Source organism: Pollachius pollachius, assembly GCF_949987615.1.
Source record: "Pollachius pollachius genome assembly, chromosome: 7".
Classification (NCBI taxonomy): Eukaryota; Metazoa; Chordata; class Actinopteri; order Gadiformes; family Gadidae; genus Pollachius; species Pollachius pollachius.
In genome coordinates this window covers 11,221,804-11,240,067 of record NC_136940.1, presented here as the reverse complement: position 1 = coordinate 11,240,067, position 18,264 = coordinate 11,221,804, and the positions used below count along the sequence as shown (strand labels likewise).

At 41.0% G+C, this 18,264-nt stretch overlaps 2 protein-coding genes across 2 annotated transcripts in view; one reads left to right on the top strand and one right to left on the bottom strand.

Annotated features, from left to right (window-relative positions):
- The window catches only part of pgm1 (phosphoglucomutase 1), a 32,287-nt gene extending 25,287 nt beyond the window's left edge, over positions 1–7,000 (bottom strand). The window contains exons 1-8 of the mRNA XM_079739139.1: positions 6,912–7,000; positions 6,634–6,761; positions 6,047–6,258; positions 5,647–5,733; positions 4,849–5,086; positions 3,668–3,795; positions 1,143–1,290; positions 539–654 (exon numbers count right to left, since the gene is read on the bottom strand). Of these exons, the coding sequence (XP_079595265.1) occupies positions 539–654; positions 1,143–1,290; positions 3,668–3,795; positions 4,849–5,086; positions 5,647–5,733; positions 6,047–6,258; positions 6,634–6,760 (1,056 nt within the window). The 5' untranslated portion in view covers position 6,761; positions 6,912–7,000. The remainder of the gene's footprint in view (positions 1–538; positions 655–1,142; positions 1,291–3,667; positions 3,796–4,848; positions 5,087–5,646; positions 5,734–6,046; positions 6,259–6,633; positions 6,762–6,911) is intronic.
- A 223-nt stretch (positions 7,001–7,223) lies between these two features.
- Positions 7,224–18,131, top strand: itgb3bp (integrin subunit beta 3 binding protein). The gene is made up of 9 exons (XM_079739432.1): positions 7,224–7,356; positions 7,795–7,831; positions 9,036–9,105; positions 9,660–9,705; positions 10,417–10,495; positions 10,744–10,831; positions 11,089–11,145; positions 15,771–15,824; positions 16,317–18,131. The coding sequence occupies exons 1-8, from the start codon at positions 7,352–7,354 to the stop codon at positions 15,821–15,823; spliced, it is 435 nt and encodes a 144-aa protein (XP_079595558.1). The 5' UTR covers positions 7,224–7,351; the 3' UTR covers position 15,824; positions 16,317–18,131.
- The last annotated feature ends 133 nt before the right edge of the window (positions 18,132–18,264 follow it).

Here is an 18,264-nt window from a genome sequence, read left to right as displayed (position 1 = left end):
AAAAAGTTTTCAGTCACGGTGTGCTCGGAAAACAAAAAAAGCGAATTTCTGTAGCATTGGCCTATAGACGCAGTTCGACCATTTCCATGGTAGGTAAAACAATACTTTATTAAAGCATGTAATTGTGTTGTAGAACAAAATAAAAATAAAACATATAAAGTGCATGCATGATATTGAAGCCTACAGCGATCGTTAGTTAACTTGTGTGGCGGTGCCTTGTCATTTGTTTACCCATGTGCCATGGCAACGCTGCTGTAGTACTCTCATTGGCTGAATCTTTGAGAACTTTTTAGACTCAATCAATATAAGGTCGCGGGGAGACGGAGCTCTGTTTGTTTGTACATTTTATTTACGTGAGCATATTTTTGTTTTATGTTAAAAAAAATAAAGAATCAAAGAATCAGTTCTCTTGTTTTGGGAATCAGTTCTCGTCGTTCACCTTCGGGATTCGTTCGCGACCGACCCATCCCTAATGTTAACGCACACGCAGACCCAACCCCCACCACTGCTGGAAGAAATCGTACACACGCACACTTACTTCTTCATCCCTGGCCTCTGTGAAACACACAAGGTTACATTCCTCTTTGCTTTGCCCTGCTGACGTTACGAAGAGAGCAGTGTCCACCGTCATCCAGCTCCGTGAGGAAACCTTGTCTGGGAAGAGCATAAAAATGACATGTCAAAAGGATTATTGTGAAGGGAAATTACACCTGAATGGTCACAAGTTTCTGTTGAAGGAGCATAGCTTGAGATTATTTACGTTTGTACCACTAGCTCTTAACATGGTGATTGTGCAAAGTTTAAATGAATAATCTCCTGTAAGCATACTAAACTCACCTTTGTGTTTGTTTGTAAACATTGGATGAACCGACTGGATTTTACAGTGCCTGATATACAAAAATCCCCATAATTTTCTTTCTCATTTATAGAATTTTATCCTGCCACATTTGGCCACTTTAATATGAAAATGCCAATCCATCATCTGTGTCCACAATGAGAATGTATATTTTACTATTGAATTACACACTTGGTCAGCACTCTTCCAAAGCGACCGACAATAAATACATTTGTAGAAACCAGTGAATTAATGTTGGTCTTCATTACACACACACACACACACACACACACACACGTATGGTTACCAGGCGTGTGATGGCCCAGGCTGAGGGGCTGGATGCTGAGGTAGACGGACGACCGTTGGGGCAGGTGGAAGCGGTACTGCAGGGAGCTGATGCTGCCCTCCTCCTCCTCCAGGAAGAAGCACCCTCTAACACCAACATGCAGCCAGTTCTGGGGGCGGGGGCACAACACTCACCATTACGGTGGTGATGTGATGAGATGATGAGAACGGGTGTGCTTGCTTGTACTTAAAAATTAAAAACATAAGTTTATCCAGTTAATGTTTGACCAAAATCAACTCTTTACAGATATATATTTATATATCTGATATATATTTATTATACTATGAAAGAAACAAACCTTTCCTGCAAACAAATTGAAGCGCCTATGGATAGCCATTAAGTCCTTCGTGTGGTGGAAAACGTTATTACACTGCCAAATATGCCCGTCTTATGCCCGCCTTTTTCCCAGCATGGTCTACGTGTTTACACTGACCGAGGTAATATACCGGCTTGATTTCACACCCCAATTTACCCTATCGGACCCTACATATATAGGGGGGTTCATTTCCATGTAAATGCCATTAAGACGCTTTCGCGGTCCCAGCGGTGGGACTTGGGTAGAGGTCTTGCTGCGTTGTCTCTACAACAGATACAACTCAGCGATATCAACATGATTAGTTCTGGAGGGACGGTGAAATCCGCGAGCTGCTGTCCATCATGGGAGAGAAGGTGATATAGCCGCATTTAACGAAGACGGGAAAGATGATGCGATATACGAGAAAGTACCAGGGGAACTTTCCTTAGCAAGCCGCGACCGTACCTATTCGGCATTGTAAAAATGCCTTTTGACTAGCGTCGGGCAGGTCAAGGTATTTTTGCTATTCATCGGTCTGTCCACAAGAGGGCAGTAGTGATCCGTCACATTTGAATAAAGAGCGGGACTAAATCACCTACCAAGGTCCCTTACAGGGAAAATTCCAAATCTTTAGTATTTATTTATTTTGATGAATACAGGTTATCAATCTTGGTCGGCGATCATTGGAAAAATATCAAGCGGCTACTTCGGAAATATTTATGAAATCGTCCATTTATTTCTCATTCTGGAAATCCCTTTGTTCCCTTTTGTCTTCGAGTGCGGTCGAAACGAGGCCATTATTTATAGACTGAACATAGAAACCAGGGAATGACATTTTAGTACACGCCATCAGAGACGCATTAAAGGAAAACACAGTTAATGTGGACACACAGAAGAAGGACATTGAGGCTCTGGCACGGGGCTGCAACCGACCATATTTCCTCTTGGTAGACAAGTTAAATAAAGAAACATAGTAGCATGAAGTGCGATAAAGCACCATTAAGTACCATAAAGTATCATAACAGGGAACCTGTCACTGCTTTGGAAAAAAGCAATTTTCTCAGAGTATTTATCTTGGGCTGAGAAAAGTGTAACAGATCAAATCGTAACACTTTGGCGGTTTGTCCAGACAGTACGAGAGTATGAGAAGGAAATTGCCGCAGGCAACACGTCTGCTTCTTTAAAGGCCTCAGAAATGATGCCCCTACAGAGAGGTCACCCGGCCGACTAATACAGAGCGCTGTCACACACTCTGGTTGGGCCTCTGATTTACTGGTCGCTGTGATCACACATACACTCCCAACTCTTGCGCCCCTTAGCCTATTTGTAATTCTCATCCAATACAAAAATGCAAAGAAATATATATAATTCTTGGAATACCATTCAAACACAAAATTTGTCAAATTTTTCCCTGCATAAAATAAAAGTTTTATCCCAATTAGAAACAACACACCTACAGCAGTGCACAGGCACTGACACAATTATCAGGCCTGGCCATGGCAATAAAGGCGACAAACAGGTGATGGGGAACTTCTCTACAAGGCAATCTCCAGAGGCAGGCAGGCAGGCGGACACACACACACACACACACACACACACACACACACACACACACACACACACTTTCTCCTTAACAACACCTGGCCCTTTCCAATCTTGCTACAGTGCCTCTGGCTCCGAGAACGGCAGGGGGGTTGTTCCAGTTATTTATTTATCTGCTGCCTTCACTGGACTTACCTTTTGTTGTTGCTGTAAAGAACAGCAGCAGAGGTTAAGGAAAAGCAAAGTACACAAACAAAAGAGTTGAAATCAATACTGTGCTGTGGACACAATGTCCGGCATGTTCTCTAGGTGAGATGGTTCCTAGTATTTTTAATGGTGGCATCAGGTGGCTGCAATAAATCCGCTTGTTTGTTTTTATGTAAAGACCAGGTTAAGATGTCTACTTTCTATTACATTTAAACGTAAAGGAGAGTCTGGTTAGTATGGGATCTGCATGGCTGAAACAGGCACGGTTCTTGTGTTGTTCATGTCATTGTTTGATGCTTGCTTCTTAAGTTTAACGCTCTATATCTTGCCTCCTGCTGTAGCATCACAAGTTTCCAGACGCTATGTATTTATCTCCATCCATCTGCCCTTCAGTGGGATGGGGAGGTTTATCTGTGGAGAGGGAGTGTGGGACAGTTGCTACCTGTAACGCTGCGGGCTCCAGTGTCTTTCCACTGGCTTTAGCGCTGCTGGCGGTCATGGTGACGCCGGTCGACGATAGGGACGACCGGCGGCTGCGTGCAGAGGAGACGCGGGACGGCGTTCGACTCTCTAGATCATTCACACACACACATTTGTACAACAGGGAACGGACAAGTTGATCAGAAATCTCTGGTGTATCCGGGGGAAATTACTGGAAACCGACAAGAGAGTGGAGGGCCACGTAAGCCACAATGCTGTAGTTTCTGAAAATTACCACATTTTGAAATCCATCAAGTCAGATGACTATGGTACATATTATGAGGTAAGCAGATCTACTTTTTCATTGGGGTGATGAGTTACAATGGTACCATCACTCTTTGATATTGCGAGTCAGGGGTGCTAATTGTTTAAAAGCTTATCGAATCAGCAAAGGTCAGTGCCATTTTCTATTCTTTCCACATGTGTACCTAAAAGTGTGGCAACGAAATGCTGACAGTTCATGGCAACTCCTCATTATAAACAATGTATAGTTTGATTCGAACTGAGAGCTTCGGTCATGTGATAATCCCACGTATCCAACCCTGTCCGACATTTCATTGGGCAGTTGGAAGAGGACCTGCCTCGTCATCCAGCAGTGGCTTCCTGTACCAGTGCCAAAAAATCTATAGTATTATCTCTTAAAGAGACTTGCTCTTACTTTCTCTCCATCAACACTACTGTAGCTATACTCCCACCCACCCCTCACCCTCCCCCTCACCCACCACACACTTCCCATCGCCTTCATTAGTGACCACTACACTGTATCCCAATACTCCTCTCTTCGAAATATCGTGGCTCAACAGACAAAACAAATGATGGCAATTTTTTGTGAAATACAAGAATAAATATTTAATTGAAAAACAAATATGTATCTCATGTAAGCCTGCTTAAGCCAAACATCTTCTGCCCTCCTTAGACCAAGGACTGTTCCTGCACAGAGGAATTACTTAAACAAAAGAAAAAGATGCATTTGCAAAAAACTGTCATTGGCTGGTGACCTAGACCTAGTCAAACTAACATTTTAAACAGATTTTGTTTCTTTGCTGACAAAAGTGGAGATACTGGGGATGTTTCATCTGTTATGCTGTGAAACTGACTAGAGTGACTTAAATGTTACGCAGAAGATGAATACAGTTGTCTAACCTTTTTTGAGTGCTGGGTCAGAATCTTGCCTCTGTGATTCCGATGGAGGCTGGGGGAGGGTTGCTGTTGTCGCTGTGGATACTGCTGCTGAGGGGGATGCAGACGAGTACGGGGCATTCTTTGGATTGCCATCTATTTGGCTGCCGAAGTTCTGCCTTCTCATCTTGGCATCGGCCTCCAGCCTCTCGAGAGCCTCGGACTGACACCGCTCTGCCGTTGTAGCCAGCATTCGGCAGAACTAAGGTTCCACCAGGACTACACTCATTAGTTTGCTGCAATGACCTTGTAGGGCTTGTATTTTGCCCAATATTGTCATCGTGATTAATCGATTATGCATTAAATTTGTCAACATAGCACCCACGTGACATTGCAGGACTCTAGCCCCCTTTATGTTAAGTCCTGTGGGTCCTTTGATTGGTTACTGCCGTGTTAATAAAATGTTTTGTTGGGGGCCTACGGAGTCAGATGTCTATTCTTCTTATGCATTAATGGCGGCCAGTCACGATTAGGTGGAAATTGCAATATGGATTAATTTGCAACCAATTGTGCAGCCCTATCGTCATATTATTTTTACTATAATGAAAAAATACGTTGTTGATAAAACCTGATTCATCTTCAACATGGAAGATACAATCTGAGATGGCCTCAAACAACTCTTGGATGATTTAAAAGTTTAAGATTAAGGAGAATTAATTTTAATTTAATCAATTATAGTAATCTATTATTTGGTACTGTACCAACAATAGTTATGTACGACTGCATGCTGATACAGGAAATATCGAACATATACAGGCTTACCTCTGCATAATCAAATTTGCTGTCTTTGTTGGCATCAGCTATTGAGAAAATGGCGCTGATCTCCTCAGCTGTCATCTTCTCACCACTCTGGAAGTTACAGGCGTTTAATTGGTGAATACAAAATAAGTTGTTTGGATAAGAACGTAGAAAACCCCTGATTGTAATCATGTTTTGCTTCTTTTTACTAATGGCCACCAAGTGGTCAAACGGTTTAATATACCCGTTCTACTCTTAAAATGGATAACAACCTATTTTATAATCTCTTTCACCACAAAATATGACAACAGTAAGGGACTTTTTGTGTTCAATAAAGGAAATTCCCAAATCAAAATGTAGAACCAGTGTCATTATCATTATCATGACACACGTCGGCATTTCTGCAATGCTCAAGGCTACTTACTGTAGTTAGGGCTTTTTCCAGTTTACTGTGCGATATAAAGCCATCTCCGTTTGCATCCATTCCTTTGAAAATTCTCAAAAGCTCATTTTCATCTGTCTGCTTTTCCAACTTGAGGATCTCACAGAAATCATCAAAGTTGAGATTGGAAGTGGATGGCGTCCAGTACTTGCTGAGAGTTTTAAGTGAGGGATTCCTTCCAGCCAATTGGAGAACTATAGAATGGGGGAGAAATACAGAAACACAGTTGAGGTAGTAGACAAAAGCCCAAGCACAAAGTTTTCAAACTGAGAATTAAAACCCACAAAAAGCGGGATGCAACGGTACAAAGGTGCATAAGTAAAGATGATTTGGACTTGATAATATTATGGCCGGAGCCAACATGCCGCTTTAACAATATACATCAACAACCTAATGGTTTTATGAATTAAATTTATGCTCACGTAATTATAAAGTTATGGATGGCTAGAGTTTGAGTTTAATTAGATGATTAAAATAACAAAACACTATTATATCAGTGATCGTAGAAACATGATAAGCGAGGATATGTGTAGGCTGAGGAACGAGGACCAAACTTTAATGTAACTTACCACGGCATAACTGTTGTTTTGAAGTGATACTCGTCAAACTGGACCTAAATACAGAGATGTAGATGGCTCTACACTTAAGGTAGAAGGTCTCTTCATCAACAGGCTGAGATGACGCTGGATAAAACATCCTACGACGAACAAATACAAGTACATTATTAAGACACTATTCGGTTTTCAAGCAATGGCATGACGTTATATCTCTTTAGTTATTTCCTGCAATGGTATTATGACTCGACATCAAGAAGCAGAAATAATTACTAAAGGGGGACGTGAATTACCTTTGTCAAAACAAACACGTTAACATGTCTTACAACCTTTACCACTGTTCCTGTTGCTAGGTAATCAAACGGTGCACCGCACAAACTACACCGAAGGGGACACATTAAAACAAGGTTCCACCACTTCACCGTTACTGTTGTATGTGTATTTCTCTCTTATATTGTGGTTAAACAAATTCCATAAGTAACATAACAGAAGATAATCGTATGTAGCATTGTGTTTTCCCCCCGCAAACTTCAAAATGACCGGGATCAACAACAGATAACAGGGAAGGAACGAGCCTCACGTCATGTTTTGGACGGATTGCCGGAGCTATGCACACGCGCAAATATCTCCAGAGGAGGCTAAAATATCAAATAAACCAAATGTATACTTCGTTGGATTGATCCTTGGTCTCGCTCTTACGCACATAACTCGCAATTAATCTTCTTTTCTTAATATGCCGTAAGTAATTTGTTTAAGATAGTTATTCTTGACGAATATAATACCAAGCCCCAAAACAGAAACATGGACGTTATTCATTTTTTTAAACGTTATTCTCCAAATGTATTACATTTTATTATACAGTTGGACACTACGAGTAGGCTATGTACTTTATTTCCCTTTTGTCCTGTTATTATTCAAAATTATAGATTGTACATACCTTGAATGACATTTGCTATCTGCATATTGTGCCAAAGGTTTAGTTTTTGGCTAGAAATCATGCACTATTAAATTTCTATAGCTTATAGGTGAACAATCTCCCTTGACCCCTAGTTATGGAAACGCTGGCATAGGGTGTGATTGAACATTACTCCTTTACTTTAGGATTCTGTTGTTGCATACTGCTAAAAGTACTCTGATTTCACTACCAAACTCACTGTGGCCTTTGTTTTTGAATAGGGCTAAAAGACCACTTCGCTTTGAGTTAGTTAAGAAAGTAAGTATTTGTAAGTATGAATGTCATTACGATAATATTTGGGGGTCAAGCAGCGAAGCTGCGAGACAACCTATTGTTTTTGTACGTTTTCTTTTATTATTCTGTCATGGGAGTCTATGGCAGCCTATAGAACGCCATGGTCAAAAGTTGTGAAATTTGGCTCACTGATTCAGGACAGCTCCATTATCCCATGGAGCTAATTTGAGGTCGCTAGCTTATCAGCTCTAGCGCCACCAACAGGTCAAATTCGGACATGCATTCATGTTTATAACTTGTGACCCATTCATCCAATATTCACAAACAAGGTATTATTGGAATCATTGGGCCAAGCCGAGTTCAACGCACCCTATGACGTCATTTTGCGCCATGATGGATTTTCTGCCATCTTGGTTTATGTCAAAAACCTTCAAATGTATCTCCTATCACAAATTTTGTCCAATCATCTTGAAACTTGGCATACATGATCTTCAGACCATGCTTGACAAAAAAACATGGAACAGATTTTTCAAATTCAAAACCATCTGGCCGCTACAGCCAATCAAATTCGACGGCAAAGCCGCCAAATGGGAAGTAAGCCAATTCTCAGCAGCCCTTTGACATATCATAGCCAAACTTGGTACATAGACCCATGAAATCATTCTGGGGACACCCAAACAATTTGGTGACCTTTGACCGCAGGGGGACGTCAAACAGGAAGTGAGCTCATATCTCTGCGAGGCCTTCATGTATCCAAACCAATCTTGTCTCATAGTTTTATGACCCAATCCCGTTGATATAATAATTAATAATTGGGCATCATCAACTTCTATGGGGGCGTTGTTAGCAGCAAATCTATCCCAGCTCTTAGAAAGCAACTTCAATGTATTTTCATTGTGATAACCATTTGCCAATAGCTTTCATTGTAGGTGAAATCACTGAGACGGTCATCATTTAGCCACCTAACCGATTATGTCTGTCCAGCAAAATTAGTTTATAGAGTCCTATTCTGCTTGACCCCCACATTGCTGCTCGCAGCTATATTTTTAATTGGATTTTATAGTGGTTAATACTTGAAATGTTATTGTTTAAATGATATATACTAATTCGCAACATATACAAACTAAAGCCATTAATGCAACTAAATGTTTTTGGAACTGACTGAAATATGGAAAACATTATTATGTGACACGACATTTAAAACTGACGCATTAGTTTGGTCTTTCAGCGTGAACCTCTCAAATCAGCTGCAGCAAATGAAGACGAGCGTGACGTCCCCGGGCCGGGAAGTCTGGCAGGTTAGGAGAGCCTTTCATTACGGATGACTTTGAAGATGTTCACCTTATATAATCAAATCAGCATGAGCTCGCTTCTCACAGTATAATTTCAGATGCTTGTTGGTTTTGTGGCTTTAAGTGAGAAAAGACACATACGACAGGTGTCTCAAGTAATTTAACAGAAAAACAAGCAGAAGAGACACACAAAGCAAAGGAAACCATCCGAGAGAGTATGAGCTGCCCCTCTGCAATTAATTTGTTTGCTACACAATGGTTTCATTACGTTTCCAATATTACGGAACAATTTCTATAATCACCATCTTACAATTCAACTTATTGTGATTGTTTTTCCCAGTCTCTTATTTATGAAAGTGTTAAACTTAAGTGTTAAACTGCAGAAACACCAGATTTGAACACAAGCTGTGTTGTCTTGGTGTTTGGCTACAAGCCATGTATACATATTTCATAACATTTCTAGGAATCTTCTAGGATACCAGAAAAACAAATGTATCGAGCATTAGGTCTATTTTTTATGTACAATGTCTTATTATTTTTTACTTGTTCTCCATCCGCAGGCCAAAGCACTCATGAGCCAACAATCTTACACAGAGATGTTGAAAAGTAAGCAAGACAAACATTAGGCTGCCTTTTGTAATACATGCTGTTATTGTGATTGGCCGGGTGACATAAATAAACGCCAGTGTGTCGGAACACAAGGGGTTAAGGAGTCAGCCCGCTTTAGTAGTTGTTATATTTCAATTGCCACACTCTACTGATGGTCATAATGACTTATCAGAATTTAATGGCAGGAGACACAGAACGAGGGCCATTCTTAACTGGCTAAATGATCAGTGATTAACATAGCACTAAAAATAGTTGTATAAGAGCACTTTAACACAAGAGCCATTTCCTTAGCCAAGACAGACATTTGGTGTCTGCTCTATCCATCAAATCCTAGTTCTACATTCTATATTCTAGTTCTTTCCTCAACAGTTCACATGAACTGTGGTCTATGATACATACTGCACTACTTGTTTTACCAGAAACCCTGTAGCGCTATCCAAGAAGAGAAATACATTTGTGTTTCATGAAAATAATTAATTTATGAGTTCACAGTACAAGCTACTATAGAATATATTTAAATCTGTGCTTTAATATTTCCTCCTTTTATGTTAAATTGTTATGGCTTAGAATTGAACAGATATTTCCTTTCTTTGGGGTTTGGTTAACTGATAAGTGATTACGTCTATATCTATGTTCTAGAATATATTCTATGGGGGATTATATTATATTATATTATAATATTATATTCTTCTCTTTTTGTTTAACCAGACTGCACACCCTGACATCACAACTCGAAAAATCAGGTGTGGCGTTCATCAAAGCAAGGAAACATCTGGAGGAAATAGTAGTGAGTTTTAGTTTTGTTTAGTGGATTTAGCTTCAGAGAAATATAAGATATTGAGTCCTTATCTTAGTATGATGTTAACTCTGGACGCCAGTATTTTAATTTGTGAGAAAATGGCAGACTTAAAATGGATACTGAGAGTGATTTGATTTTATTGCTCCTTTTTGAACAATACTATTAACTTCCAAAATTCCTCAATAATTTGACCTAATCCTTTGTCTGGGGCCTAATATTGTCCTGTGTTTTAACAGGCAACAGAGGGCAACACAGAGCTGCAGAGCTTCCTTACCACAGGCTCTGTTGATTGGAAATTTGAACTGGAAAGAAACAGACAGTTAAGTAAGTATACACTAGAGAGTGACTGCAATTTGATCAGCATTGGCAATGACAAGTCAAGGTTATTTCATACATATTGGATATCAACAATATCTTGGTATTTAGTGAGCTGAATTGAATGTTTGGTATACAAGATCAACAAGTCAAGATTTATCTATCCTTTCTAAACACTGTTTTGTTTTTTTAATTTCCCTCAGCAGCAGGTTAGTTAATATTGTAATATATAATGTATAATGTATAATGGCGTTCCGTGCTTCCAGCTTCCAGGGCAGAGTTGCAGTCGAAAGAAAGTGTTTCCCGCCAAAGCCTATATAAAGGTAAGGTTCTGCCTAGCCTTATCTATCCATAGTCATCACTAACAAAATAAAATGCACATATTGCAATTTGCCAGGCTTGAAGGACATTAAAGAACCTCTTTAAGATCAGAGATAAGGTTTTCACAAGTATAGAAATTAATTTCCTTTTCCTTCGAGAACTTGTGTAGAATGCATCCCTTTTTGTAGGATGCATTTATGTGGACATTCGTAGCCTGGAGGGGCTCTGTTATACGTCATTTCATCCATTAGCTTTAAATAATGAAGGGTTCTGCTGAATCTGCTCAACAAACTATGCTACAGTCCCAACTAAAGTCGCTCAAAGTAAGACAATGTTTTGTCGATTACCTCCTTTGACATGTGACGCACAAAAAAACTTATTGCTCCCCTTTTTATTGTTGTGATTGGTGACTCTTAAGAATGAATAGATATAATATAACATTTATTGCACCGTCGGTTGTTGTGTTGACAGAATGCATCTTTGCGCCAGAAGACACTGTGATCATAAGGCCTGGCAGACATCCAGATAGAGCCATCGTAATTTAATTTGCGCACCCTCTATTTCTTCTAGGCCTCTCAGCGATATCACTTCAATGGAGACTTGTTTACCGCTTTAGATAATCGTTGGCTCCGAGAAACACAACATTTTTCTTACGGTTACACAAACGAGTCAATGAGCCGATTTCCCAGGGATAGAATTAATTTGATTATTTTAGTCACATAATGCCTCCAGCAAAGCCATTCTTGTGATCCAATCATATAATGGTGACTTGTGTGACACTGAATGGAGGACATTGTCTGCAGTCAGGCTTGTTTTCCGATGAGGTTGTTAGAAATTGTTTTAATTAGTTCTAGTGAGACTGGCCGACATACGTGTTGCATTGTGGATCCCCAACCGCAGGAATGTCACATTTTTTATCACATGGTGCTGCCATGAAATGTATCAGTGGTGAGTAAACCTCCTTACAACAACATAGATCCAAACACCAGCTCCTTCGTGTGCCAGGGTGTATTTGAACAGAACAGACTGTAGAGGGACAGAACAGACATTTGTGGGGAGGGTGAAGAACCAGACGGATCATGTTGTCATGGAACACTATCTTACGTGAAACAGATTCTTTTTCTGTGTTTTTTTGTTTGTTGACATTCTTGACAATTACCGTTTTCAAGCTTGGGGTGTGTGTGTTTGTGTGTTAAAGTGCAGAATAGGCCTGAATGTACAAATATTGACTAATGTGAGTAATGAGCTTTTGAGCCAGTAGTTACATTACTTTTTTTCCGTTATTTCTGATGTGCCATTGTTTTATGTTGTGGCATTGTAGGGATTATTTCAGACAGTTTTTTACGCAGCAGTTATTAGTGGCTCCCATTAAATTGATGGCTCATGTCGCTAATTCTAACAGACAATACAATCCATTGCAATTCATGGAATTGCCAGACCCACACTCCACTATTTGTAAATGTAAATGCATAAAGGCTTGGCAACTTGCTAAGCGAAGTCGATTACATATAGTAACAGGATAACTGATTGTTTGATTGATTTACCCAATCATTCACTATCTGGGTAAGTAGAAGCAAATTCAAGTTTGAACCCCCCTCCTTTCTTATTTTGTTGAATTAATTTCTCATTTTAGGTTGAAGACTATTGGAAGGTAACATTTTTGAAATTAAAGTAAGACTCATGCTAATTTTCAAAGGCAAGCCTGGACTTCTGATGTAGTCTACCAATGTCTTTGGTTAGTAGATTTTGAATCTGCCGGTTTTATTTGTGTTCACTATGGCACTCTACAAACCTGCTGGTGTTCCTTGTTTCCATTATATGTTTAAGATATTGCTTTGTCAAATTCTTCGCAAGGAAAACCCTCCGTAATGCTTCTCCTTGTGGTGGTTCTTCTTCTGCTCTTCTTCTTCTTCTTGCTCTGGGGACTGTTAACTGACACATGCTCAGGACATTCGGACCACATCCCATAGGAGAACCATCAGGGAGTAGAACAGCTCACATGACTCTGGGTGAGGTGGCTGGAACTGGCCATCCTTAATAACCCCAGAGGCTCAATAGCTAAAGGCGCATTCCTCAATATTGCTGCATGTTGATATAGAGCCAATACAGTTGAGTGGGGAAGAGTATAACTTGAATAATGATATTGAAATCAGTGCCATGGTTTTAGATTTTTGATGCACTGAGGTTGCTAATCCTATAACATTTTAGAAAGAACTCAGACAGCCATCTGGTGGGTTAATTGGATCTGTGGCTTTATGTCCATGATGTGTTTGCCATCAGCCAGCCTGCCGATGCACCAGTACAGAGCAGACTACCCTATATAGAGATGGATAGATGACAGACTGAGGTTTAACTGAGCCTTATAATGAGCCACACAACAGAAGAACACCATACTACTGCACTATACGTTTCTACGTATTGCTCAACAAAGACGTGTCAACTGTCTGGGGTCAGGCGATTTTGCCCCGATCTTGTGATTGTGATAAACAGATATCAATTTAATTCATATTCTGTGGCGCCTATGTGTATAAAAAACTAAAATAATAAAGCAATTTTTGGGTTGTATTGGTTTGTAATTCAATTTTAATGTTGCGTGTGTGCAAAATTAAATTTATTCATGTTTTTTTTAATATATATATATATATGTTCCAATTTATGGCAACCTTTCACAATGAGCTAATTGAACAGGTCAAAAATCGTGATTTAAAATAATACACAATTAATTGTGCAGCCTTACACATACCTGCAAACTAGTCACCTTTCGGCGAAATTCACAGTTTTTAACTCAAAATAGGTAATTTACGTGAATCGTGTAGATCCGAAGAAATAAGAAAATGTCTTCCCTTTATTTTCTTCTGGGAGTACACCAGAATGTGTAATTTACATTAGCAAAAAAAATTGGCTGGGGGGGATGCCCCAGACCCCCCTTAGAACTGTTTAGGTTGTCACCTTTTTCAACCCTGTATCCCATTCCTGAGGTAACTACCAATGAACATTTCACATCCAAGTCCGATCTCCATTCAATAACTATATGGGAAAGTGTTGTAATGCTGTACCCAAGGTAGTCATTAAACATATGCAACGTAGCGTTACACTTTGGCTGTATATAGGGGAATAACTGCCATGTTGTGCGAATAAGTCGCAAGGCTTTTCACCTGATCGTGGTATTACTGTAGTTGAAATCAATCTTTTTTTCAAGTTTGTTAGGCCTCATTGTCTTCTGCCTATTGGTCAGGGGCTGCCACTGCAACTCTTAACTCGTGAACTGGTGTACGCATCAGAAAGTGGGAGCTAGAGGTCCAGCAAGTTTTGTTAAGAATGTGTTTGAGAATTACAGAACCCATGAGGAACATTTTAACCTCCAGCACGTCTCCTCCCTCATTCCCCATCATCACCTCCTTTTCCTTGGCTGCTTGTCTCCTTCACCGCCACTATGGTGCTCCCTTTCGGCCTTTTCTCCTGCGTTTGGACTGGCCTGCTTTTGTCAAAGCGAGAGAGCAAAGATTATAGTGCTTACGGCCTCCCCGAAAGGTTAACAAAAGTTTCGCTAAGCATTCTTGAGAAGTCACTTTTGGAGAGCAATCAGCTTCGACCCGGCATAAATCCTCCAGGGTGTAGAGCAGGCGTTCCAGAGACCCACGGCGGCCCTATGTGCTGATGAGCACAGAATTGAAAAAGAAAGGCCATAATAATTCTGAGGCAAGTTTTCCCCAGGCGCAGGTATTGATTATTTGTGTGTGGTGAGAGATTTGGAAAATTCAATTAAAGGAGTTGTGCAAAGGATTCATAAATTCTGGCCCTGCATCCCAACGCCGATACAGGGTTACGTTATAAATCAATGTAGCCCGTCACAATATATTTTCTTAGGAGCATAAAAATAAATAACATTGAAACATTTCTGCTTACTGCAGAAACAAATTTATTCTCGACCAAGCCTTTTTTTTAAGTCAGGGCTAAGCACTGACTTGGGCACATCTCTGGGTCTGCAACGCATTTTTATTGCAATTTCTTTTTCCATAAGAGAGTCCTGAACGATATGAATTTTGTGATGACAAAATGAGGGTAAAGGGCTCTGCTCAGCAATATAAAAATTGATCAGGCCACAGATAGGCTAGGACCATGTCGGCCAAGATTTGTACGTCAGCCGTAATGGGCTGTATTAAAACTGAAGATCCCTTAAGATGTCATAAAAGTGATGGGGTCCCCATGTCCCACATTGCCGCGGCAACTCCACGACTCTGCGTTACATCAATCCTCACGGACAAGCCGCAGCCTGCTGCCCACTCATAGACTTTAATGCGTTTTGGATTAAACACACCGTATGTGTGAGCTGTATATTTGCTCTTTGTTGAAGTGAAGCCAGCAGACATTGACACCAGAGGGCATGCAGTGTTCTCAGGCATGATGATTTGCTGGGGGGAAAAAATAACAAGGCTTTCAATTGACGATCACGTCAATGAGATAAATTAATTGAAGACAATAGAATCCTTTGGTCTGCCCTCTGTTCAGCATCACTGGCTATTATTGTGCAACCGACCATTTCCATGATGGTGATTTATATATTTAAACAATGTCCGTTATCAGTGTTTCTGGCTCTAATCAAAGCTCCCCTTTTCTCTCTCCGTAGATGGTGCCATGGCAGGTAGCTCTTACGATTTCCTGAAGTCCATTTTGGGATAAGGTATGACGGTCTAACACCTAAGTACAACAGCTATATGTTAACAAAGGGCTGTTAAGACATTTCTCCCTAAAGTTGAATCTACACGGGTAGTGGCAGAGGGGTGAATCCCGTTTCTTTGCTCCAAGCAAAATCTCAGCCTACCCCTCACTGTTGCGCGTTCACGCGCAGTGGAGCCGTGTCCCGAAAGCCAAAAGAGCATTAAATCGCGCGCTAAAAAAATTAACGCCGTTAAAATTGTTTTGCGTTAACGCCGTTCATAATGCGTTAAACTGACAGCACTTATCAAAAGATTAAAAAAAATCGAATTAAAATAAAGATAAACCTGTCAGCGACTACTAATGACGTACTGTCGGGTCTTGAAGGGTTGTCATCCCATTTCGTTGGGGTTGAGGGGTAGGGTTAAGGGGTAGGGGTAGGGTTAAGGTGGAGATTTTTGTAGAGCAAAAAAACGAGATTGGGCCTTAAACTCATGTTGAACCTCCCCCCTTCCAGGTCTTTGCAAACAAGGTGTTATGGCTGTCGGCGGGTATTGGAATCGCTCTGGTGCAGAGGTGTCTTGAAAAGGCGTCACTGGACTACGGTTGAGGAGGTGCAGAATTTGGCAGACACAGTGGTGGAGAGTGAAACCCTGGAAGCCATCGTGTTGGACTGGAGGAGTCTACCCTGCTCCGCTAACTCCTCAGGACAGACAAATGTTGGCACTCAATTGCATCAATAAAGTTGTTTTCTTGTCCCTTTAGGCAGTGTAGTGCAACTACTGTGGTAACTACACACATTTGTTTATATAACACACACACACACACACACACACTTTGGCAGAGCCTGGGAAGGCCCGGGCTGTTCGGCTGCAGCGAGTCAACTGACCTACGCAGCAGCTGGTGTTCACGGCGACATTTCCTATTTCTGCCCAAGGTGGATCGTGTAGCTCTCACTTTATCACCCTTAGAGGCCGCGTGAAGGACAAAGCTCAGCCGCGGCCATAAACAAAACTAACATTTTCATACAGGCCCCCTTTTTGTTCCACCACACCAGGAGACGTGCTGTAGGCAGGGATTCTAGGATTGTACGCAGCGCACCCCAGCGAACCGTCCGCCGAGGCACGTCCGCCACTTCCAATTCAACACACGCACACACACAGTCATCACAGTTGTTGCCAACGCCGAGAGTAGAGCGGGGTGGTGGTGGGGTAGGAGCAGAAGCCAGCACCAACAGTAGGTTTCCACTCTTTAGCGCTCACACGCCATCGCTCCACACCACTGGTCTTCTTTTTTTTTACGAGTCGACTTGTGAGGCAGACCAGTGGTCAGCCGAGCCGAGAGCTGAAGTCCAAGTGTCTGGATAATCAGCCCGCCACTGGGCGATGACAGCGGCCTATTTCCCCTCTACTGGCTACTGGCTCCAGCCCTGCACGGGAACAACTTTGTTTGTAATTAAAGGCATGCGATTCCTCTGGAAATAGAGGGTCATAAATCTCATGTATGGAAGAGACTCTCCTATCAATAATTCACATGGGCTGTGAAACGCCGGCGACGTCACATTAAAGATGGCTTAGTTCTGAACCTTTTATTGCATGCTAAATAATGTCGTACTAAAAAGTAAAAGTATTTTTGCTCTTTGGCCAAGCCTTTTTTTTTTTTATTAGCCAAAATGTTTATGTTGTTGTGGGTATTGGTGGTTAGTCTTGAAATTGATTGTGAATATATTAAGATGAGTTGTTTGGGTTATGACAGGAGCTGTTGGACATTTTGTTACTGTTTTTCTGTCTTACCCCCTATTTCTAAAGAAGAGACTTGAGGGCTTTAATGTCTGAGATTGCAAAGACATACGGGCAACTACAATTTCCCCCCTAGGAATCAAATGACCACACACACACACACACACACACACACACACACACACACACACACACACACACACACACACACAGACACACACGTCAGGGTGGTAACTGTAACGGTCCCTCTTCTGCCTTAACTCCTAGTCTTATATTGGCTGCACAACCAGGTCCTGCTGCCAAGGAAACACACTCCGCCCCTCGCTGGCCTGATAACATTTATTGTTGTAATGGGATTTTTTAATGCCTGTCATTAACACGCAGGAAACGAAGGTAAAGAGATTGCCTTTTTTTTTTTCCTGTGGTATTTCAACTTTATGACATCATGCTCAGATATGCCACTTTCCATCATCTCTATTTAAGACGTGTCGCTGTTTTTTTGGTTTAAAATGTGCACTTAATTTAGTACAGGACCCCAAGAGCTGTCGTGGTGTTGTGATGGATGGTTCATGTTCAGTAAAAGCCTTCCACAATATAGTTTGTCTAATTTTAGTTTCCAAGAATCATTAATCAGCATGTCTTTTGGACACATTTGGGTGCTTTTGTGCCACCACAAAAAAAATGGTGCTAAATATGTACATACAAATTTCTGTAAACGATGACGTT